At 43.3% G+C, this 16259-nt stretch overlaps 2 protein-coding genes across 3 annotated transcripts; both read right to left on the bottom strand.

Annotated features, from left to right (window-relative positions):
• Positions 1–171: 171 nt before the first annotated feature.
• VPS26A (VPS26 retromer complex component A) lies at positions 172–11545 on the bottom strand. Of its 2 annotated transcripts, none has more exons than XM_062001241.1 (9): positions 11472–11545; positions 8139–8288; positions 6620–6695; positions 4292–4448; positions 3697–3861; positions 3119–3225; positions 1980–2048; positions 1342–1484; positions 172–489 (listed from the first exon to the last, which is right to left on the bottom strand). In XM_062001241.1, exons 1-9 carry the CDS (start codon positions 11472–11474, stop codon positions 376–378), a joined length of 984 nt encoding a protein of 327 aa, XP_061857225.1. In that variant the 5' UTR covers positions 11475–11545; the 3' UTR covers positions 172–375. The 2 variants fall into 2 exon arrangements, with proteins under 2 accessions (XP_061857225.1, XP_061857226.1); XM_062001242.1 differs by lacking the exon at positions 11472–11545 and adding an exon at positions 10987–11061.
• Positions 11546–12077: 532 nt separating this feature from the next.
• Positions 12078–14732, bottom strand: SRGN (serglycin). The gene is made up of 3 exons (XM_010202929.2): positions 14551–14732; positions 12620–12767; positions 12078–12422 (listed from the first exon to the last, which is right to left on the bottom strand). Exons 1-3 carry the CDS (start codon positions 14639–14641, stop codon positions 12215–12217), a joined length of 447 nt encoding a protein of 148 aa, XP_010201231.1. The 5' UTR covers positions 14642–14732; the 3' UTR covers positions 12078–12214.
• Positions 14733–16259: the final 1527 nt, after the last annotated feature.

Genomic DNA, 16259 nt, shown 5'->3' with positions numbered 1-16259 from the left:
ATGAGAGAAGGGAAATGCTTTAGTCTACATTGTATAGGTGATCAGCAAAAAATCAAATATACCAGCCTACCATGCATGGAAATAACTAGATTTAAGCTTATGTATATCCAAGTGCATATAACATTATCAAATAAAAGTAATTGTGCAGTATAAAATAGTAGCTTAAGAAAGTTCCAGTGTTTGAGAAAGCACTTTATTTTAAATGTATGTACATACTTGAATGTTTAACTGAAGAACGCTTTAGTAGTATGGTAAATGCAGCACTGCAAGATGAAGGAAGACAGCTGTAATGGGAATTTTGGCCTTCTTTTCCCACAGGCTGCTGCCATCTTTAACCTGCTGAAGCATCACAAAGTTTTTTCACCTTACATCAGTTCACATTTCTGGTTGCTCAGCAGATGCTTGTGATTCTGGAGATTCAAAACGCTGGTGAAAGTTTGTTCGTTGTTTCCTCAGCTTCTCAGGAGCTTTTCTCCATAAAATTATTTCCTATTTGAGGAAGCAAACACTTTTGAAACCACCATTTACTATTATGCCAGTAGTATGAACTATCTTAAGTTCCTAATAGGCAAAAACTTTTTTTTTTGGGAGGGGGGAAAGACACACCCCACACACACCTCTGCATCCCCATTACTTACAGAACACTGCAGTACCTATGGGAAGCAGCAGAAGTTTACATATTTAGTTACTGCCTGAACACTTGCCTTTATTAATCTTCAGCAGTTACCTCTTCCTTAACAATCCTATTCTCAATTCTGATAGTATTAAAGGGTTCAAGAAGTTTTTCTTTCTCCTCTTCGAGATCCAAAGCCCATCATAGCCATGCTCTTTACCTTTTCTTTTCCACATTTAATGGCACTGCCTTGTCTATTCACTAAAAGGAAGATTCTGATCTAATCCACACACCTTCACTGTAGTGATCTTTTTTGCTGCTCCTTGCCTCAGCACCTCAACTTTTCTTATGTCTGTCTTAGCCCTTATTACAATTTTGACATTTTTAACCTGTCCTAAAGCTGGGAGGGGAAATCTATCTGCAGTACTTTAAGGAAGCAAGGAAACAAATGGACCTGTAGCTCATTTTACCCACAAAATCTTTTGTCTGATATTCACAGTACAAGGTCATTCCATGGCACTGAGCATGTTGTCCTTGCTGAAACAGTATCCATCATCCCCTTGGCTCCCATTTACAAGGTAACATTTCCTATAGGACTTCCCACACCCTTGCCTGCAGAAACGCTTACGCCACACATGAAGCTTGAGTAGCTTCTAACGTGCTGAATGTTCCAAGCAGCATGTACAACGGCCCAAATAACTCTGAAACAGAATTCCTACAGACCATACCTGCTGTTTGAAGTATCGTCTGTCTTCTTCATCCACAAGCACTAGATTTAAGAAGTACCTCACTGAAAACTTTTTGTTCACATCCCTCATTGTTGGAGTTGGGTCATAGCCTGCTAAGAACAGTCTTATAGGAATTGATTCACCTTAAAAAAAGAGAAAGTTTCAATTAGTTCCTTAAAACTGGATGTTACTCATTAAATTTCAAAACATAATGTAGAACAAAGGTGATTTTCAAAGCATTGTCTGTGCCCTTTCCTCAGTTAAAGAAAAAAAACCAATGCAAAACATCACAAACACTGAGCAGAGAGGCAAGTGTGCAATCAAAAGGGGGAATGCTTTCTCAGTGCAAGCACACTAGCAGCCAAGAGAAAGGATCAGTATCTTGAACTCTCTAGAGCTGGTCTGCATCATGGAGTCAGGTTTGAATTGAAGTGATTGAATCCTTGTGATTCTCATCCTTATTTACCATTGGAAATTAAGTGAAATGCCTCAAGTCAATAACAATGTCTGTTTTGAACAGAAAAAACCCACTATCATTTCATGAACCTAAGATGCATAATTTTTTCTTGGAGAAACCACAAGCGATCTCTTCCCCACATCTTGTTTGAATACCATTTAAAACATCCACAGTTATTTACCTTTAACTGGTGCACCATCCATTATTTCATACTTTGCAATGGTTTCAGTTTCTGTTGTGGTACTGGGTCCTGGTGAAACAAGTTTTCACTGTGAGAACACATGCTTCAGTTTTAAACATTCACAAAGCTTTATCACAGCAATTTCTACCCTGCAGCACGTAACCGACACAACACTGTGGGTTTTGCCTGTCTCGTGTATATAAGTTGCGCACAGCTAAAGCAAGCAAAACATTCTTCCAGGCAGAGCATCTTTTCTTACTCTCTCCTCCCCATGCTGACACAGAGAGGCAGTAGGCAGTGCTTCAAAGGAGCCCCAGGCATGCACGCTTTAAATAAGGTACAGGCATGCAGGGTAGCATCAGGTGAAACAGTTACATTTGGTGGGCAGTGCTAGCAACTGATGCTGCCAGGCCATGATCAGACTAGAAACCTGACAGGTTACCATCCAGCGCAAGAGCCACCTTTCTCCAGAGCCTAGGATGAAGAAACCACGGTATCTAATTTAGCTACAAAAGCCAACAACAAAGCAGAGCTTTCTGCTCTTCCTCTATTGCAATGGAAGCTTTCTCATTCTCCACACAAGCAACTCACCAAGACACCAGGCACTGGGGAATGAAGTCACAAGCCACAAGCTCTTACTGCCTCCCTAGTTCCAGGATATACAAGCCTAATCTTCAATAACCAAGCTGTTTCTTCTTCAAAGCCTCGTGGTACTTCCTTCACATCAGTTTTAGGCTGACTGAAAATTATGCATTTCTAGAACGTGAGAGACTCATGCTAATCTTTACCAAGACCATCAGCTCATCTCTGCAGAGGCAATGCGGTCTTCAGGACACTTTTACAGCTCTCCTCATGTTCATCATCTATCAAGGCTCAAATTTATGCTCAAATTCCATTTACAAGGGTTATGTTTGTGAAGCTAACCCAACAGCCACAATCCCGGAACAGTGCTACAGATTGACAAGGCTGACTACTAAGTATGATCACCAAAGTGCAAAATGCAAAAAGCAAACATCAATGAGAAAGAAGCACACAGAGCATCAGTTTGGCCAAAGCTGCAACTGACTTTACTCTCCAGGTTTGCATAAGGTTCAATCTGCATTTAAGTTGCCATTTCTCTTAGACTTGGTTTCTCTTACCAATTCCAGTAATCTCCTTTTTGATCAGCTGCAACTCCATGTGCTGAATTTTTATTCTCACTAAGAGGAAATAAATTTTTCCAACAATCACATCCTTTAAGTGATACCTTTAAAAGAACAGAATAAGGAGTTTTATTAAAGAATAAACACAAATTATACACCTTCTCGAATACAAGTTATAAAGGCAGTTACCTTATTTGCCTGTTAACTACTTACAGCAGCTTCCCCACTGAACTAATCAGCTCAGCTAGAGCACTGAAATTACCACCTTTCCATCATTGTAGTTTTAGTAAAGAAAGTACTATAGCTATATTGAAAAAGCATAAATGCAAAAATCAACTCTTAAATATTTGCTAGTGACCTTCCTACTAGTACTAAAGGCAGAACTGACAAGTCTTTCTCAAAAAAAAAAAGCTATTACATAATTAGTAACCAAACAGCTCAAACAACTATCATTGAAAAATGTTGCTTTACATTTGAAGTCTCCAGATGCCAAGGTTGTTCATCAAATATTACCTCCTTTATTATTTTATCTTGAGATATTTACTTAAATGTGTTTTGTTCTATGTGACACTTACTTTGATTTATTGTACTCAAATTCTATATGAAGACAGTCTTCAATGCCCACTTCCATTTTAATGGAGTTGTTAACATCTGGGTACGTAGCAAGCTGGTGAACAATCAGATCATATTCTTTCACCAAGTCTGATAGCCGTCTCACTATTGTCACTTTTAGAAAATATCTAAGAAAAAAAAGCCAAGTTAGTCATAATTATTCAGAATTGCATAAATAAAAGCCCTTATGTTCTGAAGTACGGGTATTCTTTGAAAGACAAGAGCACATTCTCGTAAGGCCAAGCAGAAAACCTCAAGATATCAAAACATAACATAAAATAAATTTGCAACTAGAAATGTGGGAGTGTTTTGCCTGGTTGTGGACTTTCAAGGAGAGACACTGACTCTCTTTACTTGACTGAACTGAAATAATTTTATCAATACAAACAACACTGATCAATTCCAAATCAAGTAGAAAAGGTTACATTGTAACAGAAACTCAACATCTCCAATCAAGGCACAGGAGCTACTGTCTGACTTCAAATCAGAGGGCAGTGGGGCAGCATAATTCCTGAATTACAAACTTCCTGCAGGGGAGAAGGCTTAACAGTTACAAACCTCAGTCTGACATTGGCACCAATGTAGGATTCGTATGGCTTCTCAACCTGCATGAATTCAAAGTCATAGCTTCTGTTTTGGGTCAGTTCTCCAGGTAAGGCCAGTTCTTTCACCAAGTTTACAAATTCATGGGTATTGCTTTTGTCATTGAAGAGTTCTAAATTTGAGGAAGTTAAAGGAAAAGGGGTTTCAGTGTTTATTTTTAGCAAACAAAACTGTCTCTGATTTGGCAGAGGCAGGTGAAAAAGAGAAGCAATCAATTTGTTACACATATTTAACCAAATGTTTTATCCAGTCTTTTCAAAGTTATCTTCAGTTTCAGCAGCCTACAGCAAGCATTCCTGAAGGGCTAACTGCAATCAACAGAACATATATTTGAAGCTTCACTAGCATGGCATTGTTTTTTAATGACAGTTCAGCTAGATTTAATAAGTACTTCTTGCCTTGCGTTCTCTGTAATTAGCATTGCCTGATTTTTGGCTACAAGTATTTATTGCTGAAGGGACGAAACCTAAGCAACACCAAGACTGGCTCATTTCAGACAGGCTAGTGATCCCAACTGATCTCCCACAGATTAACAACAGCTGTCAAATGGTTTATTTCTACTACTAGTCTACAATCAAATGCCTCATTATGGCCACTAGTTTAAGTCAGTCATTCAGAAACAAGTTCTTAATATGTAAGCACAGACACATCGGTTTCACAGCAACAGCATCTCCTGTTCCTAGACCAGTGTCATTACTATTCACCCCTAGATCTATGACCTGCAGTTCTCACCAAGTTAAAAAACTTAGAAAAAGAATAACATTACAATAAAAAATCTAAACAGTTCAGTATATAAAACCAAACTTCTTCACGATAAACAACTGAAAATACTAGCTGAGAACACTGTTGGTTTTACAGGGACTGAAGCTTTTCAGAAGAGAACAAATGAAGTAAACACATCAACTTCAGTTTATTATAGTCAATTTGGTAGGAACTTACACTGACTAGTAAGTGCTTCTTTTCTAATATGACTACAAATTATTTAAGGTGTACCATGTTTGCTGTTATAAGCATTTATGTAATATGAAGTCTTACTGTTGTGAATCAAATACTTTTTGTGCCAGAAATGTTGGACTCTGAAGAGTTAGTTTAAAATACATCTTTGAGATGCAACTGGAACTAGTCTCCAAGTAATGCAGAGACAGATCATGCTACTGGGATGCTTTTCTGTTACTTTATTAAAACGTGAACGGATGCAAGAAAACACGGGCAAGTATAAAAAGCAGTAGCTTAAACCACTTCTGTCCAACTCTTTTTCTAAATGATTGCACAATGTCCCAGAAGCACATATCATTCAAGAAACACATCAAATTAATTTACTGAATAAAATCTGTACATCACAGTAGAAAAAGAACAGCCTGTACAGCTATTAGAAGATGTAACTGAGCTCTGTTTTCTCCCTGCATCTAAACATCTCGTTCCTATCACACTGATGTTTTATTCTCAAAGTTTGCTTTTACAGCCCCACTGATCAAAAACTCAAGGCATAAAGCAACAAGTGTCAGAACCCAGTCACATCTGCTACACAGCCTTTCAGACACGGGGTACTGGAACCTACTAACTGATTAGAAATAGAGAATTTACAGAGTTCCAATCAAAGTCAATTATACAAGGCTGAAACCTGAAAAATTACTTCCAAGGGGCACAATAATACAAACAGCCCTCTCTCTCAGAGGTAAGGAATTCTAGCATCAGCCTAAGAGTGCAGAGAAATTACCTTCAGTGGTGGGGAGAAGTTAAACATGATCAAGAATCTTCATAGTTCACACCTAACCAGACTTAGATACAGTTGTAAGAAAGTTTAATTTTTCATGTCAATACTGTATTACCTTGCTTAAAAGCACAGAGAACCTCTGAAGCACCAGTACGGTTTATGTTAACAGTATAAAGTTAGGTTTTAGGAAATCAATGACCAAAGAATTATCAGTATTTAGTTATAGGCTGCTCCCTCCTTTCTTTTCTACATCTCTTTCATAGTCAGAATTAAAGACCACAAGTTTAGTCTTCAGTAATCTCTGGTAGCTCTTAAACTTTTAACTGGTCTGAGACAGACAGAATACTCACCATCCAAGTCCTCCCTCACTCACACATATCTTCCCTCCCAATGACTTTCTAACTAGCACAAATTAGTACATTGCTTGTGTTAAAATGAGGAGGATAGCATCTTCACACTTCCCATTCACTAGCCTGATCAGGTTGCAATGTTTAACCTGAACAGCTGACATATGTGCCAAGTTCTGTAAACCACATGCACCTAACACCCCCTTCATAGCTTAAACTCACCAATTTGTCCTACAAATTCAATTCTAATTCCTTGGTGCTCTAGTCTCTTCCCACGCTGCTTAAAGGAGACGTTCATCTATCAAGGCAAAAAAAACCAAATGTTAAGTTAATTTTTTTCCCCCAACACTTGCACTTTAATACACGATCTCAATAAAAAAAGAAAACATACTACTCCATGTCTATAAATCTGAGACCTCTTCTCAGCAGCGCTACCTGAGCTAGAAGGCAGTCAGTTACAAAATTAAGCATTATCAAAGCATCATTAAAGCCTTTAAGAAAAATCTAACTATACACAAGACTGAATTTAATAACTAAGTTTGAAACTTTCAAGTCCCAAAATGAAGAATCCAAGCCAGAGCTTCATCAAAGTTCACATAAACCAGTCGTGACATTCTCGCCATCTTCGAAGGCAAAGAGCTTCAAAGCATCTTCTGACAGTCACATCTGGAAGTCTCAAAAAGAACTGCCATGAGAAGCATTCCTTTCAAGTCAAGAAAGTAAACCATCTGAATAATCTGTCTTTGTGGCAAAAGGGTGGACAGGCAAAGAGGGAAGTTGTCCAACAAATTTCTGGTCTTCCAGACCTCTTCATCCCACTGTACTTGTGTTAACCAAAACTCATCAGGTACCTTCCAGTCATTGCTTACACAAGTGAGAAGTGCTCAGGTCAGTGAACACACAAAAGCTAGTTCCCTCAGTCTCCTGAGGTCCATCTTATGAGTTTCACATTCCCAAAAAGATCTTTCTAGAGAACCAAGATCTTAGCATGGAAAGGTATCATAAGATCAGGAAGACACTCAGTGTAAATAAGCCAGTCAAAACTGAACTAAGTATTTAGAAGTCAATCTCAGAATCCAGTAACTGGCTCAAATGTGCTAGAGGAAAAGTGAATCAAAAATATTCAGGGAATGAGAGTGGCTCCAGGAAAAGCAGGGTGCTGGCAAGGAGTTCCTAGGTGCAATACAGGAAGCAGAGAAATCCCTCTGGCATTTTTTTTTTTCTTTTTCTTCAACAAGCAAAACTGTTGTTGAGTCATCAGCCAGCTGAACTTCATATGTTGCCCCTCTGATGCAATTCCAGAAACCACTTCAGGACATGAAAAGCAAAGATTAGCTTCAGGGTATGCAAAGCAGGTTGGCTGCACCAGCCAGAAATTACTGTTACATGTTGAGGATTTTGGAGTTCAAAGGGAAGGGAAAGCAAGAGCATCCAGTTTCGAATAGTTCTCTTGTCAGAAGCAATGATGGGATTGCACGTGGCTGCACAAAAAGCTTATTCATAAATACCAGATGACCAGAAACAAATACACAACTACTACTCAAAACATTCCATTTTGTCACTTGTCTGAATAACAATGGTTAAAAAGATCGTACAGGAAAACACTGTTTCTTCTTTGAATAACAACACAAGCTGACTTTGCAGCTCTTGCTTCTATCATTGTTTCCATTTACCTTCCTATATGCATTAGTATAACTGAGTCACTACAAGAGTTAATAGTCACTTCAAAAAAATGTTTTACCTTTCCGGAAACAGATTCTCCATCATAGAAGAGAAAATGCTTTTCTACTTTACCATCTTCTGTTTTGATTTCTGCTGTTTTTCGTGTTTCGGCATCATTAAGAATAACATCAATCTCACAAACGGAACCAAAAATGCCTCCAAGAAAACTCTGAAATAACAGGAATGAGATAAAGTTACTGCACAGTGGACCCAATTCTAAGTGTTGTATTTACTTGCAGCTGTACAGACTACACTGGGGAAAAATACTTGTGCTCCTATGAAGTTACAAAGCCACTTTGTACTTCCAAGAAATAATAACAACAAATGACAATTGTTCACCTGGCAAATAACTGAAAACAGGTCCGTAACAAGCAGCCACAGCTTTTGTGAAATTGAATGTTTATTAATAAAATACACAGTACAATTACCATTATTACTACTACATTAAAATACTACCTTTTATATAATACTAATATTTAATATTTTAACTATAATACCAAACACTCCAACATTACTACTAATACACTAAAATATTTAAACATTACTGTCGCAAACAACTTTGGTTCCTGTCACTGCAAAGTTTCCATTCACTGATTTCACTTTCAAAAAATTATTCATTTTTAAACCACACTTCAAAGCAAATTTTTAACTAACTGCTTCTTTTAACAAATTTCTGGTTTAAGATTCAAGATACTATGCAAAAAAAAAACAAACAACCCTTACTTATTGCTTTATACCTACTGCATAAAGAGCAGTAACAAGGATGATTGGAAGCAAGAGGAACACCAGAGCACAGCAAAGCAAGGTGAAAAGAAACGGGATATGACACCAAGCTTAAAGCATATCCCTGGTTGGTGAAGGGGAAAGGGGACTTTTATTTGCTGCCTCTTCCTAAATCCCATAGTTCTCTTTGCAAATGAGGACGGCATTAGCAGGTTCAAGTAGCAGAGGTTCTTCATAGAATCTACCTCAGCTACACAACTCTCCCGTTGGAGATGGTATGATACAAGTTTACCTGTAATACCGCTCCAGGCACCAATCTGTTATGAGCATCCGACATTCATCCTCACCTTATAAACACATTCCCTTTTTTCCCCCCAAACTTTTGACCAGCACCAAACACAAAAAACTAGCAGAGATCATCCTTTGACCTTGCACAAATATTTCTTCCAAGAAGCTGCAAAACACGTTAGGGGCTGTATGGGAAGCACAATAACATTAGTACAAAATCCAACATTTTCTCATAAGAATTAGGCACTGATCTACTTTGATGTACTAAAGCAGACACTAATTCAGCGTGATTTTTTGAAAAATTACACAATGTTCCAAATAAGAGTATCTGCTTCAGCTAGATTCATTTGGTATACATGAAATGGTCATTTCACTTCACCAATTTAATATAAAAAATTGAGTAAGAACACATTTGAAGACATTCTGGGGACCTGAAGTTTGAAATGTAGCACTAATAACAAAAAAAGTCTACAAAAAAACATTATCTGAATGCTAGTGCTTTGCAGTAGGAACAGTGAGTGACTTTTTGCTCAGCCCTTCAAGTCAAGCAAAGACACAGTGCAAACTACACCAGAGTAAATTGATCTTGCAGTAAACTGTTCAGGACAGCAAGTTGCCATAGTTCACTCCAAAGATGTACCTAACTGAAACCTAGTTATATCTAATTCACATTCTCAGACGAAAGCAGAAGCAGATGACCATCTTCCAAGTCTCTGCCAAGCACATATTCACATCGACTGCTGAAAGAACAAAGTTTCAAGGAATTCCAAATCTTTGGATTATTTTAAACTGTCACACAAGTCACTTTTGAGCAGGCTCCTGTTTTTTCCATAGAAACTGTACTTATTTCCAGATTAGCCTTACACTTTTTCTCCCCAACTAAATAAGGAAGTATGTCACCTTTAAGTAGACATCATACAAGATGCTCTGATAGTACCTTCCAAATTCCGAAGCTGGACAATCACTTAAAACAGTCATCCAGGCTGAACGTTGGTAACACATCACTTCAAGACACTGCATGTGAATATTTCAACTGTACTCCTTTGAGATTAGCCATGATCTCATCCAGAGAGGACAAGAACATATGGAATAAAGAAATCAACAGCTGGTATCTCCTCCAGTTGCTATCAGAGATATCACTGCCGGGAAACTATGTGAAATGAGAAGTATTTTAAGGAGCCATCATATGGCTTATTACGTTACAGCTTATGAAAACGAAGAAAGAGCACCAAGGTTTTCAGAAGCTGGTCAAGCCCTAGGTTATCATCTTGACTTCATGCAAAAGACAGATGCTTAAGATTTTGCTTGATCAGGACCAAAATCAATCTGCATTCAGTCCTCCTGTGTTATAGCAGTAGTAAAGGACTTACAGGACTCCCAGCATCTGATAAGCAGTGCAGAAATACCAGCCTCTGCTTCACACTGAGCACTCAAAAGCTTATGCATGTCCAACAGAGATAGAGGCACATGATAAGGAATCCAAACATTTCAGAAACCCAAAGTACATCGATCTAGCTGATTCTTGAAAATGTCTAGTATTTTTTTTAAACCTCTGTACCACAGCACACCAAGCCCTCTGCCTAGGCCAAGCCTGCTGAGCGCTGTCTCGCCAGTCCCGAAGGATAACTACCAATTGCTGTCATTTTAACCGCTGCCTTGCGGGACCGATGAAAGATTTGCCGATGTTTCCAGGACTATCACATGCACTTTCCCCCCAAGCCTTCCCGACAGCAGCTGTGTAACAAAAATGGAAGTCGAGTTTACGAATAAACCCCGTATTGTCGGGGGCACGTGGAGGAAAAGAGAAACATCATCTCAAGCCTTAACCAATACATTATACTAAAAGCACGCCAAACCTTCGGTTTTCGCTATCTCGACCCCTCCTGCTCTGCCAGCTCTCCCCGAGCCCGCCCTGCAGAGCGGTGGCTCTCGGGGAAGCCACCGCCGGCCGGCCCCCTCCCTCCCTGCCCAGGCCGACTCCCCTCGGGGCGGTGCGGTGCGGGGTGGCCACCGCCAGGCCCGAGCGCAGCTCTGGGCGAGGCGGGCGACGGGGAGCAGCGCGGCCGCGTGACGCAGGCCACGGAGGGGGCGGCTGGGCCGGCGCGGGGGAGGGGGCGGTCGGGGAGTTGCCAGCGGGCGCTCCGCGGCCAGGCCGGGGACACGGGGAAGCGGCGCCGGCGCGCCGGCTCTCCTCACGCAAAGCTCGGAGCCACAGGTGGAGAAGGAGAGGGGGAGACACCGCCCGGCCCAGCCCAGGTCATTGCCTGAGGCGGCGGGCGCGGCGCGGCGCGGCGGCGGGCGGGTAACGGCGCGGTAACGGCACCCCCCGCTCCGCACTCACCATGGCGCGTGCCCCTCCGCGGCCGACTCCCGCCCCGCTCAGCACCAGCCGCCCCGGCCCGCGCCCCTGTCATGTGACCTTACAGCCCGCGCGCCACGCCCCCCGCCGCACGTGACCACCCCCCCCCCCCCCCGCCTGCCCCCGCCGCCGTCGCTCGCCGCCCCGCGCGCCCGCCGGGGGCCGCCCCGCGCGGAGGGCGGGAGGGGGCGGGGGCCGAGGCCGTGGCAGCGGCAGCGCATGGTCGGCGCGGCCGGGACGGCGCCGCCTGGCGGCCGGGAGGCGGCAGCGCGGGGCGGGGCCGCTGAGGGGAAATCGCCGCTGCGGGCGCGGAACGTTTTTTGCGACATTCCTGTGCTTTTGAGGGAAACACGAGCGAGCCAGGTGGGGGCGGCCGCTTGGGCGGATGTTACGTGATGAGCCGAGTCGTGTAAAAGTGCGGGGCGCTCGCAGCGCGCGAGTGTCTTTAATTCACTACCCCGCAATGCACTCAGATCAGGCAGAGCCCACCAGCCTGCCTTGCCCCGGCTCAGATGGCTGCTCCACCCGCTGAACGCACACTGCGAGTTCAGGCAAAAGCAAGATTTCGTTTTCAGTGAGTGAAAGCAGTACAGATCGTAAAGTTTTTATTGATTTGGAGGTGGTTTAAAGCCGCTTTGTGGCCATTGCATCAGGTCAGGCAGTGGGGAAGGGGTGCAGGAGACGAGGGGTCCGCCACCAGCATGAGGAGGCCGACATCTCCAGCCTCACAGGAGCAAATCCTCCTCCGTTAGTTTTTGCTCCAGCTGGCTGCCTTGTGGGCCCGCCCAGACAGACAGCTTCTGCTCAGAGAAGCTGTCACTGTCACCGAGCCCTGACCCAGAGGCTGGATCCTCTTCCAGCACAGCGTTGGACCCAGAGCCAGACTCGTCCGAGAGAGGGAACCAGTTGCTCAGTTCCTGGTATCGCTTCATCCTGAAACACAGAGCGGCACCAGCTCATACTTGACAACTTATTAAAAAAATACTATTCCAAGTGTATTATTATCTCTCACAAGAAAACATTGAAGCCGTGTGTTGCCACGGGTGACACGCTGTGAGAGGACTGCCGAGACAGGAATACTGGGCATTTTTGGGTGCTAGCACTAATGACAAAGTGGCAAATGAACTTACAGGGATGGGTCTGCCATGGGAGGAAGGATCCTGTTGGCTCCGCCCGTGGGCATGTGAAACCAGGGCCCCGTCTCTTCGATGCAGTTAGCAGACCAGGCCTCAGGTCGGCACCTTACTCTCTTGTACCTTGCCTTCTGCAGCGGAGCACCTGATCAAATCAGCTGTGTGTTATTCACTGGGACCAGGATGTTATTGACCAGGACTTATTAATTTTATGAGCACTTAGTAAAGCTTGAAGGAGCAGAAGAAAGTGTGTGGCCCTTATTTCTCAACTGCTGAAAAAGAGATTGACCATGTAGACTTTTTTTTAAGTGGCTACTGATATCCTGAGTGATATCTTTTCTGTCAGAGACACTGGGTGCATCTTGCACATGGCAGCAGAAAGTCCATGGGAATTAGAAATTTCCCCATGGGAAACCACTGCCTCATGCTCACATCACAGCAGGGCTCATCCTTACCTTGGGGCATGGCACATTGATGGGAGATGTGGGCTAAGCCACCTGCAACTCACCCTGAAGCTAGTGGAGGTATCTCAAAATCTCCTTGGGATAAGCCACCACAGTGGAGACTTGGCTCCCATGCCCTCCCTTTCTCTGTTGGCCCCAGTGAGGGTTGGAGCTGACTCTGCTTCGGCTTTGCATGCCTCATCTCAGCCTCTTTAGGTTTAACGGGATGAGTTTTGCTGGGGAGGTCGCAAACTCAAGGCATGCCAAGAGCTGCCTGCTGCAGGAGCAGACTTGGAGATTATGTAGGCTCTCAGAGCACATCACCAAAGGACAGATGGTTCAGGCATCTCCTAGACACAACTCGGGGTTACATAAACCCATGGTTTCAGTTCTGGTACCCTCCAGGTGCCTGACTGGGGCTGTTACTGAAAAGTGGATCTTCAAAAAATACCAAAAGGAAAAAAATAACGATTGCATAGTAAAGGTAAAACCAGCAGCGTTTCATTCTTTCTCCTGGTCTCATGTAATTAATTTGTTCTGAAACCTCCTGGTGCATTCTCCCGCTATTGGCACTTTATCTATTTTTTCTCAGCTTCTTGGGAATATTTTTGTGTAATTACACTTCTCTATTGCCCTATATATTGCCATAATGTACTAGGTGACTTTCATCTGCCTCCTACACTCTAAGAGAAGAAAGATCTCACGGGTATCATTTCCTGCTTCTCTTACAGCGTATTCCTTTTTCACACTTATTTTCTTCTCCTAGCATATAATTAAGGTTTTCAATAATAACAGTAGCAACAAAATTAACAACTGCAGCTGAAGAATTTGAAAATAGCATATAAAAAGCAGGCCATAATCCCTCAAAGATCAGCCTCCGACTGGTAGATAGGTAACGAGAGCCTGTCACTATCACAGCCTTGGTTTGAGGGCAAATCATACTCTAGATACTTGAAAAGCACTTCTCTCTTGCAAGAAACAAATCTACAGGGTACGTGTCATCATGCATCCACATTTCCTTTTAGCTGTTTTAGCGCTGCATGTTGCAATATTGTACCGAATAAACCATTTAATTTCTTCATACTTTAGTTTCCTTTCCTGTCCCCCCAAAAAAGTAGATCACAGTTATGACAGGGAAACTGTGACACACTGTGTAACTACATAACTGAATAATAGTAATAACTGGATCACTATGAAATGTCTGGCTACAAAAACTGTATGTGGACTGAAAAGATACACAGACAGCAATGTATTTTATGAAGTCTTTTTCTCATAGGGGCTGGGAAAAGGATATAGAAATGCTTCACTTACAAAAAAAGCACTTTTTCTTACCATTCCCCCTCCAGAAAATGCAATGTGAACAGGCTTTCTGAGTAGATCTCATTACCCGTAGAAGAAGGTTTGAAAAAATTGAAGGCTGTCTACTTGGCCTACACTGCATAGCCCAGAAAGAGGATTACCGAGAGAACAACCGCCCCGTTTTACCTTGTGCTGTGTATCCCACAAAGAGGATTAAACAAAGAGCCAGGAAAATCCTCCCGTTACATCTGATAAGAAGTTGCATTTTGGCCGGCATCCCCCTGCTCGCCACCAGCCTTCACCACGGCTCCACACTTCAGAAGTACAACGGGGCGAGGAGACCGACTTTTAGAAAAGGTTTCCAAAACCTCAAACCCAACCCATAACCTGCGTCACCGCTTCCTGATTGACAGGAGTGACATACACAGAAAAGCCCAGCGCTCTGGCCTCCTGGCCTTCATCCTTCCAAAAACAAATCAATCCCCTCTGCCTTCATCTATGGTTTTGCCTGAGGAGAAAAGCAAACCCAGGACCATGCAGCCGGACTGAAGGCGGGTGCTGCTGGCAGCTCATGGGCCAGGCGCATGTCCCACCCAGTGCCTCCCTGATGCTCAGAGCGCTCCAGGGCATTTCTTTCTTCCAGAGGGAACAAGCAGGACTTCCAGTCCAATGCATTTCTGCATTGGGACCTGTGGTGACTGTCCCCACCTCCAGCCCATCTCAGGCCACCAGGCAGGTTAGGAGCCAGCTGCTTGCAGCTGCTGCAGGTTTCACTGACTGGAAAGTAGTCTTTTTCCACAACAGCAAATTATCTCTGTAATCTCGTGACAGATTCAGGAGTGTTTTTGAAAACAGGATCCTAGATATTCACAGTAGAAGTGAAGAAATGTACCAATTTAGAAAATACATTCTGCCTGGAGGGGCACAGAGATTTGTTCAGCCAGATCATCACCATGTGGTGTGAGCACCCTGGGGACCATGGCAAAGAGTTTGGACAGTCTTTGGCTCTGCAAGAAGCCTGTCTGTAAAGCCACGAATGCCCATATGTGGAAGCTGCCTTTCAGCTAGCTCATACCTTCTGCTTGCCTTTAGTTGTGATTTAACCAGGCTTAAGTTGGTTTGAGAATAGATTATACACAAGGTTATCTGAGCAGTGGGGCTTTTTCTTCGTCATACCATTAGCTGCAGGATTAACTGGGGAACTGACGTGGGGGCCTAATGTGCTGCCAGCACCTTCAATGATGTTGTGGCTGATAGTCTCAGTTGTCTGTGGTAAATCTATATTTACATGATGGAAAGTCCACGGAGGCCCCCAGTGGGGACCTGTGCTGAGCAGTGACTTCCCTGGGGCACAGCACTGTAGCAAAACCCCACCAGTGCTGGAGGAGACTCCTCCAGTGGCTCCCCTCTCCAGGCTGGGATTTCCCACCAGACTGAGGGATGGAGCCACACATTCAGCATCAATGCAATTTATTGTGAACGTGGCTTTTTCTCTGGCACAGGAAAAATAGGAGACTCAAGTCAAGCAGGTGCAGAAGGTCGCACGTGCAGCGGTCATTCCCACCAACCTCATTTCTGCTTTGTATTTTTAGCACTGGTTCATTTTCCTTTGTGTTGTTTTCCCTCAAGGCGGTGCTCAACGTCAGTAGGAAGGTGGGTGAGCATGTGTGGGGAGGTGATGAGCCTGCACCCACTGAAGGCTGCAGAAACCACTCCTACAATAACACCTCTCATTTTCCACTGGTCACGGGCACGTGCCAACCACTTCCACACCCCTCCTGCATGTACAAACAACCCCACACCACGGAAAGCACTCCTCCACTGGCTATTTCTGCCCTTCTCACCAGCCCAGGGCTTTTTCCACCCCATCATTGGTGGCCGCACAGCTGCTGCCG

Source organism: Colius striatus, chromosome 8 (genome assembly GCF_028858725.1).
Source record: "Colius striatus isolate bColStr4 chromosome 8, bColStr4.1.hap1, whole genome shotgun sequence".
NCBI lineage: Eukaryota > Metazoa > Chordata > Aves > Coliiformes > Coliidae > Colius > Colius striatus.
The sequence above is the reverse complement of the archived record's forward strand: the minus strand, read 5'-3'. Positions and strand labels throughout refer to the sequence as shown.